Here is a 16,017-nt window from a genome sequence, read left to right as displayed (position 1 = left end):
AAGAAGAAAATGTATATACAAAAGATGACTTTTGGTAAAACATTGAAAGAAACTATAACTATATATATATAATTTTTTTATTAACAAAACGGGGCCAGTGCTCCAAATGGCATTTACAAAATATCCAACCAGCCTCAACATAATCAATATGTAAATATCTCCTTTCCATTCCAATAACCATGATGGGCATAACGACTTTATATTCTCTAACGATGGGGGAACCCAATCAACGTGAATTGAAACGATGATTCCAGAAAGGGGACCGTAAGGTAGGAACAGTAGTTCTCCTAAACTGAGTCAAAGTAGCTCGATCTCCAAAGAGGACCAACATGATGGAACAAACCTGAATTGTAGTTTCAGCTGCATTATTTAAGTACTCTGAACAAGAGACAGTTCGCCTGAGAACATTAGAGCATCACTCAGCACACCTGGTTTATATGTATATAGGTATAAAAATCTCACTACACTTCTGGCAAAACACGTCATCAAATTACCGTAAGTCACATGAGAACTATCGTGTATATATGGCTCACCGGAGAATACCTTAAATCAACACAACTCTTGTAACAATTGGAATTTTACCTCAACAGGCAGAAGCTTGGAATAAACTCAGAAGGTCCTCTTAACAAGGTTATAAATGAATAATACCTCAGCTCCAGCTGAGTGCGGCGTCCCAAAACAAACATACAAACAAAACAAATGAGAAACGCCTTGAAAGTCGACTCGACGCAAACGGTGGTTCTTCCGGTCTCTGCGAAGTCGAACGCAACTGAATCCAACGGCGAGACGAGCTCCTCCCGATGAGACCGTAAGCCCCGCCCCTCCTCTCCCCTCCAATCCAAGGCAGCGTCCGCACCCTAACCCAACCCATCCCTCATGTTGTGCCTTTGTCTGTCTACACCAGCGAGCCCGCCTGGCTCTGCACTGGCACCGTGACGGTGATCCCGCCCTTGCGCGTTAGGGTGGCGGTCTTGGGCGTGGGCGTGGCCGGGTGGGGCACCTGAGGCTGGGCCCCGTTGTCCGTCCTGTCGTTGGGCGGAGGCCCGGTGGGGGCGGGGCTCCGGGGGGCGTGCGGCGGCACGCCGTTGGCTCTCGGCGGCGGCGGCCTCTTCAGCTTGCCCGACGGGGTGCCGTTGTACCCCGGGAGGCCCTGCAGGGGGCCGGCGTCCCCCGGCCGCAGCGTGTAGGCGTGGACCACGGAGCCGCTGTCGGAGGTAGGCACCGGGGTGTAGGGGTAGTGGAAGGCGGGCGGGTGGGGGTCCCGGGGCCGCGGCGTGGTGGCGATGGAGGACAGCGTTCCGTTCTTGGACGCCGCGTCGGAGCCCGTGTTGCTCTTGGCCCACGAGACGCGCTTGGGCGCCTGGGCGTCCTCCCTGCGGACGGAGACGTTACCGCCGTTAAGACCCACGCTGTCGTCCAATGGAAACGCTTGCATTGACTTAAGGGTGAAATGGGGCTGGGTGTAGTCTGGACACTACGTGTGGCCATCCTTGGGCTAGACGCCGAAACCTACCTGCTCATTACCTTACCTCCTAGACTCTTTACTCACTATAAGTCTTTTATGTATATGAAGCCTGCTCCTTAGGACTTGTTACTCACTCTAAGTCACTTTCGATAAGATACATGCTCCTTAACACCTGTTACTCTTTGTAAGTCACTTTAGAGAAGATACATGCTCCTTAACACTCCTTACCCACTGTAAGCCACTTTAGATAAGACACGTGCTCCTTAAGACTCGTTACTCCATGTAATTCACCATAACCCTAACCCTAACCTTGTAAGTCACTTCGGATAAGAACACAAAAAAACTAAATAGTAATCCATGTCATGAATAAACCAATGACTTGTCTCACTTGATCTCATTGGCTATCTCCTCCTCCGTGTCCCGCGTCCTTCTGAGGATGAAGATGAGGAAGAGCACCAAGGCCACCAATCCCACGACCGATCCCAGGGTTGCCACGGCGATCACGCCCGTGTTAGAAGCTTTGAGGGAAACGGACGCAGAAACACAATCAGTGACAGAACACTTGAGTGGTCTTGGCGTTTATGTAATTGACTCTGCTTCTGTAAAACTTTTATTTGCATAGTGTGCATGAATCTTGCACAAATATGTTTACACGCATAAGAATATTAATTTAGCACATTTCCTTATTATTCTTTGTCCAATTTATTTTATTATTTTATTTCATTGTATGAATATGTTTCAATGTGAAGCTTTTGAGCCTTGTGTATGGAAAGTGCTATATAAATAAAGCTGCCTTGCCTTGCCTTTTTCTTATGTATATTTTTGTCTTGAATCTCACAAAAACTGGCCACCTCAGCATTTATCATATCCTTTACTTAACCAGGTTGAGTCTCATTGAGGTTAAAATCTCTTTTACAAGAGAGACCTGGCCAAGATGGACAGCAGTACACAGTTGCAACATAAAACACAAGACAAAGTACAAGTTCAACAATACTAAAAGCAATATTAATAATACATTTAATCAGTGACTAAAACCTTTGCAATTTCCAATGGAGTCCGACATCAAACTCTTTAGCGTCTCCCTGTGCACACCCGTCCTTGTGACGCGTAGAGGGGTAGAGTGTGAAGGCGCTACGTACCGCTGATGACGTCCAGGCTGACGGAGCAGCTGTCGGAGCCCGCCGTGTTGCTGGCCCGGCACACGTACTTCCCCGACATCCCCTTGGTCAGGTTGCTGAGCCGCAGGGTGCCGTGGCGCTCATCTGGAGGCCAGACGCAGAGTGAGGACGGGCGTCGGGGCGGCAGACAACGGGGGGGTTCACGTAGGGGGACACACGGGGGGGGGGGGTCCGGGGCATTGGGGTGCACAGAATGAAAGAAGCCCCAAGCTAACGTCGTAATACTAATGTACGGTGTACACCATTTGGTGTGTGTTTGTGTGTACAGTTAACACAAACACACACCAATATTATCTAAACGAACACATATTACCCATATTAAGTATGAAGGTAATCTATTAACATGGGTTGGTAGGGAATACACACACACAATTTGTGAGACATTTAGGGATACACATTAAAGAACACACTAGTTTGTAGTCCTGGTTCCAATACGAGGGTTAAGGCCAATATCTTTTACTACTACTACTTCGTTTTAGTAAGTATGACTTTAATATTAATCTGTTGTAGCTATTATATTCTCTGTATTGTATTATATTTTCTTTGAATGCATGGATGTGGACAGTATGAAGGGCGTTTTGGTGGGTCATGATACAGTACATATTAAATTCCTCTTAAAGCTTCATAACCCCTATGTTGTTGTTTCATAGAATAGGTCATGATGAAATTAAGAATACAAATAAATGCACACAAAACGGATGGACTTATCAAGCAAATCCTCTGAAATCCACATGAGAGCTCCTGATGAACGTGCTTTGTGTCTCCATCTGGATGCCCTGAGCACCTTTGAGCGAGCAGGTCTGCTGCGGGGGCCTTTCGCTGTCCCGTTGACGGCAGGTGCCGAGGCTACACCGTGTGGTCTGAGGCCACCTGACTGGACAGCCCTATTTTAAGGCCACCCCCTGCTGTTTCTGTCTGATTGGATTAGGCCGTTAAACACCTTACTAAGGAACCGTTTAGACCCGGAGAAGGCTCTTGAAGTTTCCGCTACGCCTGGAGAAATTGTTAACTGAATGCAACTTAAAAAACAGAGTAAATAAAACGAGTGTAAAATGGAAAAAAATAAAACAACCAATAATAAGCGTGCACCTGTGGGAATCGTACCTGCTCTGTGGCATGTCTGTGTCTAAATCTTCAAAATTGCCTCTTATTAAGAGTAATTCATCGCCTGAAACAGCGTGTGGATTACAAAGGTCATTGTCATCACTGTTGGTTCTGGGGTTTTTATACCAAAACTAGATAAATATTTTAGCAACAGTGTGGGATTAGGAGGATACACTTGGCAAGCAGCTTAATACGTTCATGTTTGTTTTATAACTGGGTTATAAATAGTTCTCACTTTCATCTCCGCCCAAATGTTGGGAGCACAGAACCCATTGTGGTCACGGCGGGCAATATGCCTGGGAGCTGCTGCTGCTCTTGATGAATTAATCCCTGGCCTGAAAAGCCAGTTGTTAAGAACTAAACCCAATTGTGCCAGATTAGCGGAGACCCGTCTGAGCGCGTGCGGGGCGGCCATTGTGCGCCCCATGCAGTGAAGAGGTTGCCGTCTGACAGGGGCCGAGGGGGGGGGGGCTGTAACGCATCGGCAACCCGCTGTGACCCGCTAGGGGGTCTGATGTGAAGCACATTGAGTCTGCCTTGTGTTGTGTAAAATAAAGTGGACTAGGCTTGACTACTGCACTAGTGGTGGAGTGTGGGTCGTCTCTAAGAGTCTGGGGTGGAAGTCTGCAAGCGTGTGATTAGATAGGCTGTCTACTGGATATGTTTTAATGATCCAATAGCTGTTTCAATAGAGGGACAGGGTTAGGAAACACATTGATGTATTGAACAATGTACAAAGTTCTAATTTCAAAATCTAAGAATAACAAACTCCTGTCAAGTAAATTGAATGCAGAACTCAAATAGCACTAAGCAATAGAAACTGTTGACAAAAAACAACTTTTCTGACCCTAGACTGACCTGTGAAAGGACCTGTCAGTCACAATAGGCATGGAGAAAGAAAAGTATATTTCTGAAGAATATATTATATAGTATATCACCAGTCAGAATTATACTATATTTCTGACTGGTGAAAACAGAGTGCTAACGACAACATCTCTAACACATACATTTAAAGGGATAAATCAACCCATTCCCAAGTCTTCAGAATAACGTCCTCGTAACTTAAGTATAATGTTTTATTCACTCACTAAATCACTTGAGGTCACCATTCATGGTTCTACCTGCAGCTGGATTCAACAGGCTTACCCGTTTCGGGGCCTGTTAATTATGCGGGCGATTTACCTGCATATCCCTCATTCCATGCCTCCGTAGCTCACATAACTGCCTTGTTACCGCAGGTCTCATGAGCAACTGGCGGCGGCCTCATTACGTGATTGATAGAAGACGGCCTGATCGTCTCATTGAGCTCTGAGTTGATTTGTCCTTTAAAATAACCCCTTCTAGACACGACCGAACGTGACTGGGGAACGTCGGTGGGCATTACGTCAGATGGTCTTTCTAGGAGGGAGGAATCACAGATTATTGGGTATGGTGGAGGGTTGGGTGAGGTTGGATAGTAGGCTGGGATGGGATAACATGGGATCGGATCCCCTTACCCATGAACCCAAGCACAAGCAAAGGCTTTGGGCAGGCTCTCCACTCTGTTGTTTTTCCAATGGAGAGAATGAGAGAGAGACAGAGAGGGAGAACGAGGGGTGAGAGAGAGAGAGAGCATATGTGAGCGTGAGGATGGGTGAGGTTGAGGCAGAGGCGTAGCGGACAGAAGCAGTGAAATGCGGTGGTGTTCTGGGTCCGTCGCGCGTGGGCGTCTGAGAGAGACGCGCGAGAGAGAGAGAGAGAGAGAGAGAGAGATGGAGAGGGGAGGGAGAGAGAAGGAGGGGGAGAGTGGGATGAGATGGGGAGGGAGAGAGAATAGATGCAGAGAAAAAGAGAGACAGAGCGGTAGGGAGAGACAGAAAGAGAGAGAGAGACAGAGTGGTAGGGAGAGACAGAAAGAGAGAGAGAGACAGAGTGGTAGGGAGAGAGACAGAAGAACCAGAGAGTCAGGGAGGTAGAGAGAGACAGACAGAGAGACAGAGACAGAGACTCCACCACACCAACAGCCCGGTGAGGAAGGTTGCGGGGTCGACAGCCAGGTCAAACGGTGTTAGATGTCAGAGATTGAGAGAGAGAGATCATTTCAGAGGAGCATGTAGGATGAAGCAATGGGGAGCTTTGAGCCGGAGGGTTCACCACGCAACACAACACAAAGACCCTGGCTTAATCAGAGATCGAAAGAGAACACTGTTCCTCCCCCCCCCCTGCAAGACTCTTTTATATTGTGTTGCGGACGAGATGAGGGCAGCGGATGAAAGCAGACGTGCCAAGTGCAGGTCAGCTCCGAGCATAAGTCCTCCCGTCGTCAGGCAGATGGTGCCTCTACCTCAGCCATGTCTGAGCGCCGACCTCTGAACCGACCCAAACCGTGCTACCTGGACCGACAGCCAGACAACCCTAATCACAATCAAGAGGACAGCTCACCACTCCCCCCTCTCTCCCTCCATACGGGGGAGGCAGTCCTGGAGGGGGGGGGGGGTGAACTTGAGTACCCGCCCTGGCATATGATTCCAACCTGTCCGCTGGATAAGTAGATTTCACTGTGTGTGAAATGTTTGAGCATGAAGTGGGTCGGGGGGGGGGGGGGGGGGGGGGGGGGGGGAACACAGGGTGGGTTCACCGGGAGACACATGTTCTCCGGCTTGCAGGGAGGTCCTCCGCGCACAAAGAGGAAACATTATGTCATCGCCTTCGTCGCGCCGAAGAGCTCACTCGTGGGGTCGTGGTTTATTGATGATAGGGAGAAGGCACGAACCCACTCCAGATACATTCTGTTACAGCGCTGGAGGTAGTGCCGGGTCGGCAGGCTTCTTAAGAGCGCTGTCGTCATCGCGGTCATGACAATCTGTATCACCGTAACACAATTTACAACCAGTGTGCATGGGCCTCATTTTGAACCTCAGAACAAGAAACTACTGTCAAGTATTTTAAATGCAGAACTCATATAGCACTAAGAAACGGGAACTGTTGACCTAAACAACCTTGTCTGACCCTAGAATGACCTGTGCAGGACCTATATGTCACAATAAAGTATATTTCAGATTTCTGTATATATTATATATCACCAGTCAGAAATATCTTATATTACTGACTAGTTTATCGATTATAGGACAAATGATGTTTCATTTTGTTACACCACTGGAGGTAGCGCAGGGACGGCAGGCTTTAAAGAGCGCTGTCGTCATCCAGACACAACAATCTACATCGCCATGACGACGACACAATCCCTCGTTGCGTTTCGGGATCTCAGCCCTGAGCCGTCCACGCCGGGGGCTCAGCGCTGACACGGACGGACGCGGTGTGAGGAGGAGGAGGAAGAGGAGGAGAGGGAGGAGGAGGAGGAGAGGGAGGAGGAGGAGAGGCAGGAGGAGGAGGAGGAGAGGCAGGAGAGGCAGGAGGAGAAGGAGGAGGAGGAGGAGGAGAGGGAGGAGGAGGAGAGGTAGGAGGAGGAGAGGCGGGAGAGGCAGGAGGAGGAGGAGGAGGAGGGGGAGGACGAGGAGAGGGATGAGGTGAAGGAGAGGGAGGAGGAGGAGGAGGAGGAGGAGGAGGAGGAGGAGAGGGAGGAGGAGGAGGAGGAGGAAGAGGAGGAGAGGGAGGAGGAGGAGGAGGAGGAGGAGGAGGGGGAGGAGAGGGAGGAGGATGAGATGGAGGAGGAGGAGGAGGAGAAGGAGGAGAGGGAGGAGGAGGAGGAGAGGTTTGAGGAGAACTTACTCTGCATGGGCGAGAAGAAGATCTCTGAGGTGGGGGCCGCCTTGGTCCACTTGTACTGGGGCTCCGGCTTGCCCTGGCTGGACCGGCAGCCCAGGGTCACGTTCCCGTTGAGGACCGGGTCGCCTTCCAGGGAGCACACTGGGGGGGGGGGGGGGGCACTGGGGGAAGGGGGGTCAATAACGTTATTGATCCCCGAGGTCAGTGGGGAGATAGGAGTGAGAGCAGCAGCAGGAAGACAGAAGAAAATAGCGGCAGCAAGTATCTTTAAAATAGATTAAAATACAAATACAAATAACATATTTACAAATTATGTACAATAGACGAATGATACACATGTAATGTAGTGATAACCGTTAAACACGGGTTACACAATCTTTTCTCAAACAAACTACTGGCAATCAAAAGAATAGAAAGAGGATAAAGGCATGTTCCAGCGTGATGCTAGAGCGATGGACAAAGGAAAAGACTGACAAAAAGTTTCTGAAAGTTTAAAATAGCAGCAGCTGTTGCAACAGGCTGCCATTGGTGACCGAGACATTCAACCGTACCACATCTAAAGAGACCATTACGACAATTATGTTTGCAGAATGGTCGAATAGTTCCAGTGGATATTGTATAGTATTTCTGCTTGAAACGCCCATCCCTTACAATAACACTTCTGTGTGGTTATTCTATTCTGTAGCATTGGAGTAGTACAAGTGCTGCACCGAACCAAGATTATAAAAGAGTGTAGCGACAAACCTTTACTTTGTAGTCTTAGTGACCATAGTGACATCTCAAGAGATCATTCAGCTCCACAAAGTGCGTTCCGACCTCAACAATAAAAGCGCTTGAAAATATAAGCGCTACGCACAACAAAGAGCACACATCCTGAGATGCTCCACAATAACTAAGAAAGCACAAAGACAGCCGACTCAAGACCAGAAGCAGGCCGGGACACTAGATGCCTCCCATCAGCCATGCCCTTATCCTGGCCTTGTCAGGCCCGGCTCTAATCTGCCGGGTAGGCGAGACAAGGAACCGCAGACGTAGCGGGGTGTGTGTGTGTGCATAGCGGCCTAATGAAAAGAGGACACACCGGTATGGACCTGTCTGCTTCCATCTGTTGCTGCTTACATGACAATACATAACCCGAGCTTTAGCGCAGCCTGCGAGCCAGGGAGCCACGCCCCGGAGCCTGGCCCCGCAGCGCAGAGGTAAGTGCTGGCATATGGTGGACTAATAGACCCGGGCCGAGTGCTTCACGGTTCAAGGGGAAAACAATACGTACTGAAATACTGTTACGTCTCTGTTTCTGTTTTCTACTGGATTTAAAAACAGCATGTGAGCTCTGGATTCCGGAGGAGCTGCTTCCCGTTCGAGCGGCGAGGAGGGAAATGCAAACCCTCAACTGACTCAATAGTTAGCCTTATTGTTTCATATTATGTTCGTTTTCTGGACACCATATGGTTACATTGTTGGCGACCCTGTCCTGTTCAAATAAAACCGAATGTACATCTGCACTATTGTTCGTTGTATGTAAAAAGGAGTAACTTCGGCTTAGCCTATGTATAATAACCCTAACCCTAACCCTAAATCTACCCTGTACGTTCTGCAGACTCATCCTCAACCCCCTTCTATGATTAATAATGTACCGATGCCCCCCCCCCCCCCCCCCCCCCCCCCCTGCTAACCCTAACTCCTAGCTCTACCCTGTACGCTCTGCAGACTCATCCCAACGCCCCTAGTATGATTAATAATGTACCGACGCCCCCCCCTTGCTAACCTTAACCCTAACCCTAACTCCTAGCTTTACTGAGTCATCTGCAGCATTTACATTAATAATGGACCAACGTCCCTGCCGCAGGGTACCTTTGACGTTGAGGTGCATCTGTCCCGAGAGGCCGGACCGTCCCGGGACAATGACGCTACACAGGTAGCGGCCGGAGTCCGACTCCTGGGTGCTGTTGATGAAGATGGAGAGGTTTGCCGAGGGCATGCCCGCGCTGAAGCCCACGCGGCCCGTGAACTCGTTCTCCCCGTAGCCCACCTCGCCCGAGCTGAAGTTGATCACCTGGAACATGGGGAAATGGTGGAGGTTTAGCTGCTGTCCTGCACTGGAACACCTTGATGTAAATGGACAGCGAAATTCTTACAGTAATCTACTGTATTTATATGTCTCCCCCTCTCATTTTCGTCCGCTTATCCGGGGTCGGGTCACGGGGGGAGCAGCTCAAGCAGGGGGCCCCAGACTTCCCTTTCCCGGGCCACATTGACCAACTCTGACGGGGGGATCCCGAGGCGTTCCCAGGCCAGTGTTGAGATATAATCTCTCCACCTAGTCCTGGGTCTTACCCGAGGTCTCCTCCCCACTGGACGTGCCTGAAATACCTCCCAAGGAAGGCGCCCAGTGGGCATCTTTACCAGATGCCGAATGATGATACATTGATAATGCTTACTGGCAAAACTGCTGCCAGTACTTTAGGCAAGGCAAGGCAACTTTATTTATCTAGCACTTTTGCACTGTTTAAGAATAGCAGAAAGCTAAAGCAAACATGCAATAAAATGTAATAATATTGCTGTGAAAAGTCTGGGGATGTGGATGTGGAAAGGCCGTGGTGGAAACAACCCGATTTAGGGCACTATGCGTTGATCGGATATACGTCGGAACAGAGGCCGTACTTTCTGTTAACGCGGTCTCGTTCAATCGGGTAGTTGAAAAGTGAGGGTTTGAGCTAGTGGTTGGTTTGTTGGTTTCGTATTGTTTAGCGATGAACTTCTATCTGCAGCAACCCTCTCCCCTGGAACAACGGATATTTTGCTCCGATTTATTGGAAGATATAGCGATATATTTGCCACGGGCCAAGTGTCAGAGATACCGCGAGATGGACACCATGAAAACAGCCGATACGGACACTTTTCAAGTTCATGAGGAACAAAAAAGGATTTAAAAAGATCATCGACATTGGCACCAAAAGCTTTTTGTATTTTATGAATTAATGAATCAATATTTGTCGAATTTCTCAGGTCTAGATTTGGCGCCACTATGGAAGGGATTGAGGTGAAGCTAAGAGTTTTATAGTGATACTTTACTGTACATTCTTTGGACCCTACGTTGGTATTGTCCGTTTTTTTTTGCATGACTATTCACTGTAATATACAAATGCTTTCAAAACTGTTTAAATCTTGACACTGTAATAAGCAGGGAGAAAATCTTAAATGAGTGCACCGTATATCAAATAAAGACTCTACATTGAGCAATCTACATGTCGGGATGCATGTCTCATCTCACGGCCATGATACATCTACATCCATCCGGCCATCTAATGGCTACCGTTCCACATCAAACATCAGAGTCCCTGCAAAAAGGCACATCAAACCGTTTTAGATTGGACCGTATAGCGATCATTCTGCGCCCTTCATACTGATAATCCTGTCAGGGATGTACAGATGGTGACGTGGAGTTTTAGGCTGATTTCCTGGTCGAGATCAGATCAAGGGCAACTGACAGTGAAACTCCACGGATTATAATAATCACCACAAAGACCACACACTTCCATGCAGATGCACACACGCTCATTCATATGCATACCCCTATAGCTTTACGCAATCACACACAATGTTGTGTAGAGTCGGGCTGCTGCAATGTCATTACTGACACGCATCCCTTCATTAGTGGTTTCCTGCCGTTGTTTATCGCCCGTACATACATAGTGTAATAACCACCTCTCCGTTCTACCTTCCCACTGGATGCCTTTCTCAGGTTGCTTCGCAGGCTGGCACGCAGCCCTGAATCCTAAAGGCTTTGGCTGCTGACTGGGTTATGTGGAGGTGGAGAGGTCGCAGTGTTGAACAATCTGCTGCACACAGGGCACTTTGTGTTTGGATATGGGCCGGTCGGATGTACGTTGGAGCAGTGGCCGCACTTTGTGTAAAAGCAGGCTCATCCAATCGGGTGTTTGGATGGTGGGTTGGGTTTGTTGGTTTCTCGTCGTTGAGTGACAAACATAAAATCTATTTGCTGCAGAAACTTCAGGTATCAGTTTAGTAGGGGTCAATATATATATATATATATATATATATATATATATATATAGAGAGAGAGAGAGAGAGAGAGAGAGAGAGGGAGAGAGAGAGAGAGAGGGAGAGAGAGAGAGAGAGAGAGAGAGAGAGAGAGAGAGAGAGAGAGAGAGATAGATAGATAGATGCCGGTGTCTCTAGACTCTGGTGGGAGACCGGCCGTTACAGAAGACCATCTCTACCATCTTGTTCCCTATGATCCCCAGGGAGGATCGTTCAACAGGAACAGACGCCCGTCTGAACGAACACAGTCCATCCATGTGTTCCCCCAATCCTGCAGCATACCATCGATGAACAGACGCCTGTCTGAATAAAAACTGTCCATCAATGTCAGCCCCCAATCCTGCAGCATACCATCGATGAACAGACGGCAGTCTGAATAAACCCTGTCCATCCATGTGTTCCCTCCATGACGTAGCATACCATCGATGACCAGACGGCTGTCTGAATAAACCCTGTCCATCCATGGGTTCCCGCCACGCTGTAGCACTGGCTCTGGTGCGTCTCTCATCGTGTTCAATTTGGCTCTTGTGCGGTGCTCACCTGCTTGGACCCGTTGCCCATGAAGAGCCAGACGACGGAGTTCTTGGCGATGTCGGCGGTGGGGCTGTACCAGGCTTGCAGCACCGCCATCCTCCCCTTCACCACCTCCATCTCCAGCCGGGGGAACTCCACTATGTGGCTGTCACCTGTTGCACACACACACACACGCACGCACGCACGCACGCACGCACACACACACACACACACACACACACACACACACGCGTATGCACACACACACACACACATGCACAGACACGCGTACACACACACACGCACACGCACACGCACACACACACACACACACACACACACACACACACACAAACACACACGAACACACACATACACACACAAGAATGGTTTAACAGTGATTGAGTTCGGACCTAAAAGGGTAGAAATGAATCCCTATGCTTTAAAAAGCATTCCCCTTTGATCTTCATTCTCTGCCGTCACCATCAGCTCATCTGTGTCCACGCCGGTTTGAAAGCAGTGCGTTCATAACAGGTGGTAAGAAAATGGTTGGTAAGATTAACATACAGGAATGGAGTGGATTTTCCAACTGTCAATGAGATGGAATAACTCTAACATCCTTGGTTGATTAGTTAACCTTTGTGATGACGGATCACATTTTGATAACAAGATTTGATAACACATTTCGATAGCAAGGCTTACGAGGATTTGAATAGCACGTGTTTGATTGCTGAAGTTAGACGATAAGGCAAATGATAAAGAAGATGCACGAATACAAATTATTATATGTTAGGAATCATTTTGTGCGTATGTCCAGGAAGGTACTCGTGTATGTAACAACATGAGGCATCATCAGCATGCCAATAAGAAGACACAGAAGCAACATACAGGCAGACACACGAAACAAGATTACACGATTAAACCCAACCTAGGCGGATCCTCCATCGGTGGGCTCAAACCATTTCTCCGTAGTATTAAAGCAGATCTTGAGCTCTTAAGGCAACAAGGTTCAGACGGTCATGTAATCTTTAACCTTAGACTATAGCCTTCGGTAATGACACAAAACAGTCCTCACTTGGCCAAGAGAGCGTTTGAGGGTGATGAAATATCAATGTAAAATGAATTTAAATCAAATACCCATTAAGTCTATACAATACATATAAACATACGGTAGAAACGTACTATAGAGAATGCATTCACAAGATGCCAAAGCCAATTGATATTTGTTGATTTGTCTGACAAGAAATCAGAAAAACAAGAAGACCTTGTAGGATGAATAGAATACTCAATACTCATCCCTGTCCCCCAAATCACTCACTAGCAACCTAAAAAACAGCTTTAAAAAAATAATCTCCCACTGCATCACACGAATAAACACCCCTCCTGGGAAAAAGTTGCAAGAGGCTTTCCCCCATCGAAACGGAAAGCAGAGGCAAGTCCTGGAAAAGTTTCACTGGGGACAAAACGAAGACCAAGACACCCTAACGAACGAGGATTCAGAAGGGGGTGAAAAGCGAGGGAAGAGAGAGAAGTGAGAGGGGAAGAAGAGAGAAGAGGAACTGGGGGGAGGGTCTGGAGAGTCAGAGACGGCGCAGGGGGCCGTACTCACAGGGCGCCCAGTCCCCGGAGGCAGACAGCTGCAGCTGGATCATCCGGTCCCAGCAGTCCGGGTCCCCGTCCGCGGCACTGGCAGCGGCGGCCATCGTGAGGCCGGTCCCCGCCGGGTCCAACGACAGCAACAAGCTAACCGCGCACGCCGCCACCAGCGCCCGGCCGAGCCCCCCCCCGGCCCGCCCCCCACCCGGCTCCGGGTCCTTCAGAGCGCACGGGACGCGAGGCTCTTTATGAGAGAAAGGGCGGGAAAACCTCCCCCAGAACCTTGGAGGTGAAGCACGGTGAAGGAGAAGAAGACGAAGAGGATGGAGAGAGAGGTGGTATCATCTGGTAGTGGTGAATACGAAGGGCAGGAGCAGCTGTGAACCACCGCCCCCCCCCCGGCACACACACACAGCTTCTGTGGTGGCACGCCTTCCTCCTCGCCTTCTCTCGGTGTGAGGGCAAATTTGTGAACGGGGAGGGAGGGGGGGGGAATTATGATGCTGATGGTGGTGGTGGTGGAAAGGGGGCGGGGCCGGTGATGGCAGTGAGAGAGGGGAGGGACAGAGGGGGGATTTGTGATGCTATAATTTGTAGCGTTATGGAATGTTATGGAATGTTATGGTGCGGTTTGGCATGGTATTGGGATGTTGTGTGATCTATTGACATATGGTGCGTAGTTAATGGAAATATAGGAAAGAGCGAGAGAAAGAGAGACAATAAGCATCTCATAGAGAACGAAAGAGAAATTTGACATGCTCATGGTAAAAGATATGAACATAGGGAGAAAGAGGTAGGCAGAGATAGAGGGACAGAGAGAAACATAAATAACCAAAGCAGAGGAAGACAAAGAGACAGGGAAGATACAAAGAGCTAAAGAGAGCGAGAGAGAGACAAAAGAAACAGACAGAGAGACAGAGAGAGAGAAAGACGAGAGACAGGGAGAGAGAGACAGAGACAGAGAGGGAGAGAGAGAGAGAGAGAGAGAGAGAGAGAGAGAGAGAGAGAGAGAGAGAGAGAGAGAGAGAGAGAGAGAGAGAGAGAGAGAGAGAGAGAGAGAGAGAGAGAGAGAGAGAGAGAGAGAGAGAGAGAGAGAGACAGAGACAGAGACAGAGACAGAGACAGAGACAGAGAGAGAGCGAGAGGAGGGCAGAAGTGGGATGCCTTCTTTCTTTTGAGTTGGTTCTGGGACAATGTGACCCCCTGCGTCGACTCGTTCCCTGGGTCTCTGCCGTCAATCTGGTAAATCCTGCTGACTAATCCCTAAAGAAACGCGGGCTCAATCCCATAACTCAGCCCCTCACTTTGCGGCCACCAAGCCCTCTCCACTGGACATGGATATGATGTCAGCACCGCTGGCTGTGGCGGACTCTACCACGCCCGCTCCGTCACCCATCAGGGGATTACTTTGACTTACTTTGAATTTAACCAAACGTTCGAAAGGTTTTTATTTTGGGCTTGACAAAAATCTGTTTTACTTTTCAGACTTTGCTTTCGCTATTAGACCGATTTGTATCTGTCTAATAGTATGGTCTACGCATTATTAATATTTTGTATACAATATTTTTTTATTGCACAAATATACCATCCCATTTTTCTAGAACATCCCCACAGCGTTCACAGAGTCAGCACACAGAGTCTGTATAATCAACACATTTACTCATGAGCTGTATGGTGGTGTGAGAGTGTGGGTGAGTGAGTGTGTGCGTGTTGGTCTGTATATATGCATGAGTGTGCAACCCGTTTTTTAAATACAAAATCTTATCCTTTCTAATCGCAAAGCCTGCTCTGATGCACCAGGGCCAGCTTATGTTAGGGTGAAGCGGGGCGGAATACCCCCCATGCCATGCCTGCACAAGATTAAAAATGACTATGTACATCCCTACTATATACCACCACCACCACCACCCCCACCATCACCGCCACCGCCACCACCACCGCCACCACCACCACAACCACCACCACCACCCTCCACTACCACCACCACCACCACCCTCCACTACCACCACCACCACCACCCTCCACTACCACCACCACCACCACCCTCCACCACCACCACCCTCCACTACCACCACCACCACCCTCCATCACCACCACCACCACCACCGCCACCCACCGCCACCACCAGCACCACCACCCCCCTCCACCCCAGGAGCAGCGGGGCCGTCCCCAGCACCGCCAGTCCTCCCTACGAGACCCCCAAGTCATGAGGACGTCAAATCCCTCATAACTCCTCTTCACACATTTCCATCAGTCAAAACCTGCAGAAATCCCTTCTTTCATTCAAGGGAGACAAATGTGTTTTAAAACCCAATAAGGGAGACAAGTAAACAAGATCCAAACAGACAAATCGAGGAAAATAAGCGTGGATGACCCCGTGGCCGTCTGCGT

General features: G+C 49.0%; 1 protein-coding gene across 1 annotated transcript; it reads right to left on the bottom strand.

The window, feature by feature from the left end:
* Positions 1-72: 72 nt before the first annotated feature.
* On the bottom strand, positions 73-13,784 carry esamb (endothelial cell adhesion molecule b). Its single transcript, XM_030381802.1, has 8 exons — positions 13,640-13,784; positions 12,058-12,203; positions 9,285-9,508; positions 7,456-7,613; positions 5,244-5,288; positions 2,605-2,727; positions 1,854-1,983; positions 73-1,373 (listed from the first exon to the last, which is right to left on the bottom strand). The coding sequence occupies exons 1-8, from the start codon at positions 13,731-13,733 to the stop codon at positions 896-898; spliced, it is 1,398 nt and encodes a 465-aa protein (XP_030237662.1). The 5' UTR covers positions 13,734-13,784; the 3' UTR covers positions 73-895.
* Between the last annotated feature and the right edge of the window lie 2,233 nt (positions 13,785-16,017).

Source organism: Gadus morhua, chromosome 16, assembly GCF_902167405.1.
Source record: "Gadus morhua chromosome 16, gadMor3.0, whole genome shotgun sequence".
Taxonomy (NCBI): domain Eukaryota; kingdom Metazoa; phylum Chordata; class Actinopteri; order Gadiformes; family Gadidae; genus Gadus; species Gadus morhua.
The sequence above is the reverse complement of the archived record's forward strand: the minus strand, read 5'-3'. Positions and strand labels throughout refer to the sequence as shown.

Coding starts and splice junctions, on each gene's coding strand:
- esamb (XM_030381802.1), bottom strand. CDS start 13,733: ATGGCCGCCGCTGCCAGTGCCGCGGACGGGGACCCGGACTGCTGGGAC. Junction 12,204..13,639: donor CTCCGGGGACTGGGCGCCCT/GTGAGTACGGCC, acceptor TGTGTGCAACAG/GTGACAGCCACATAGTGGAG. Junction 2,728..5,243: donor GCTTGTGCTTGGGTTCATGG/GTAAGGGGATCC, acceptor TCTGGCCTCCAG/ATGAGCGCCACGGCACCCTG.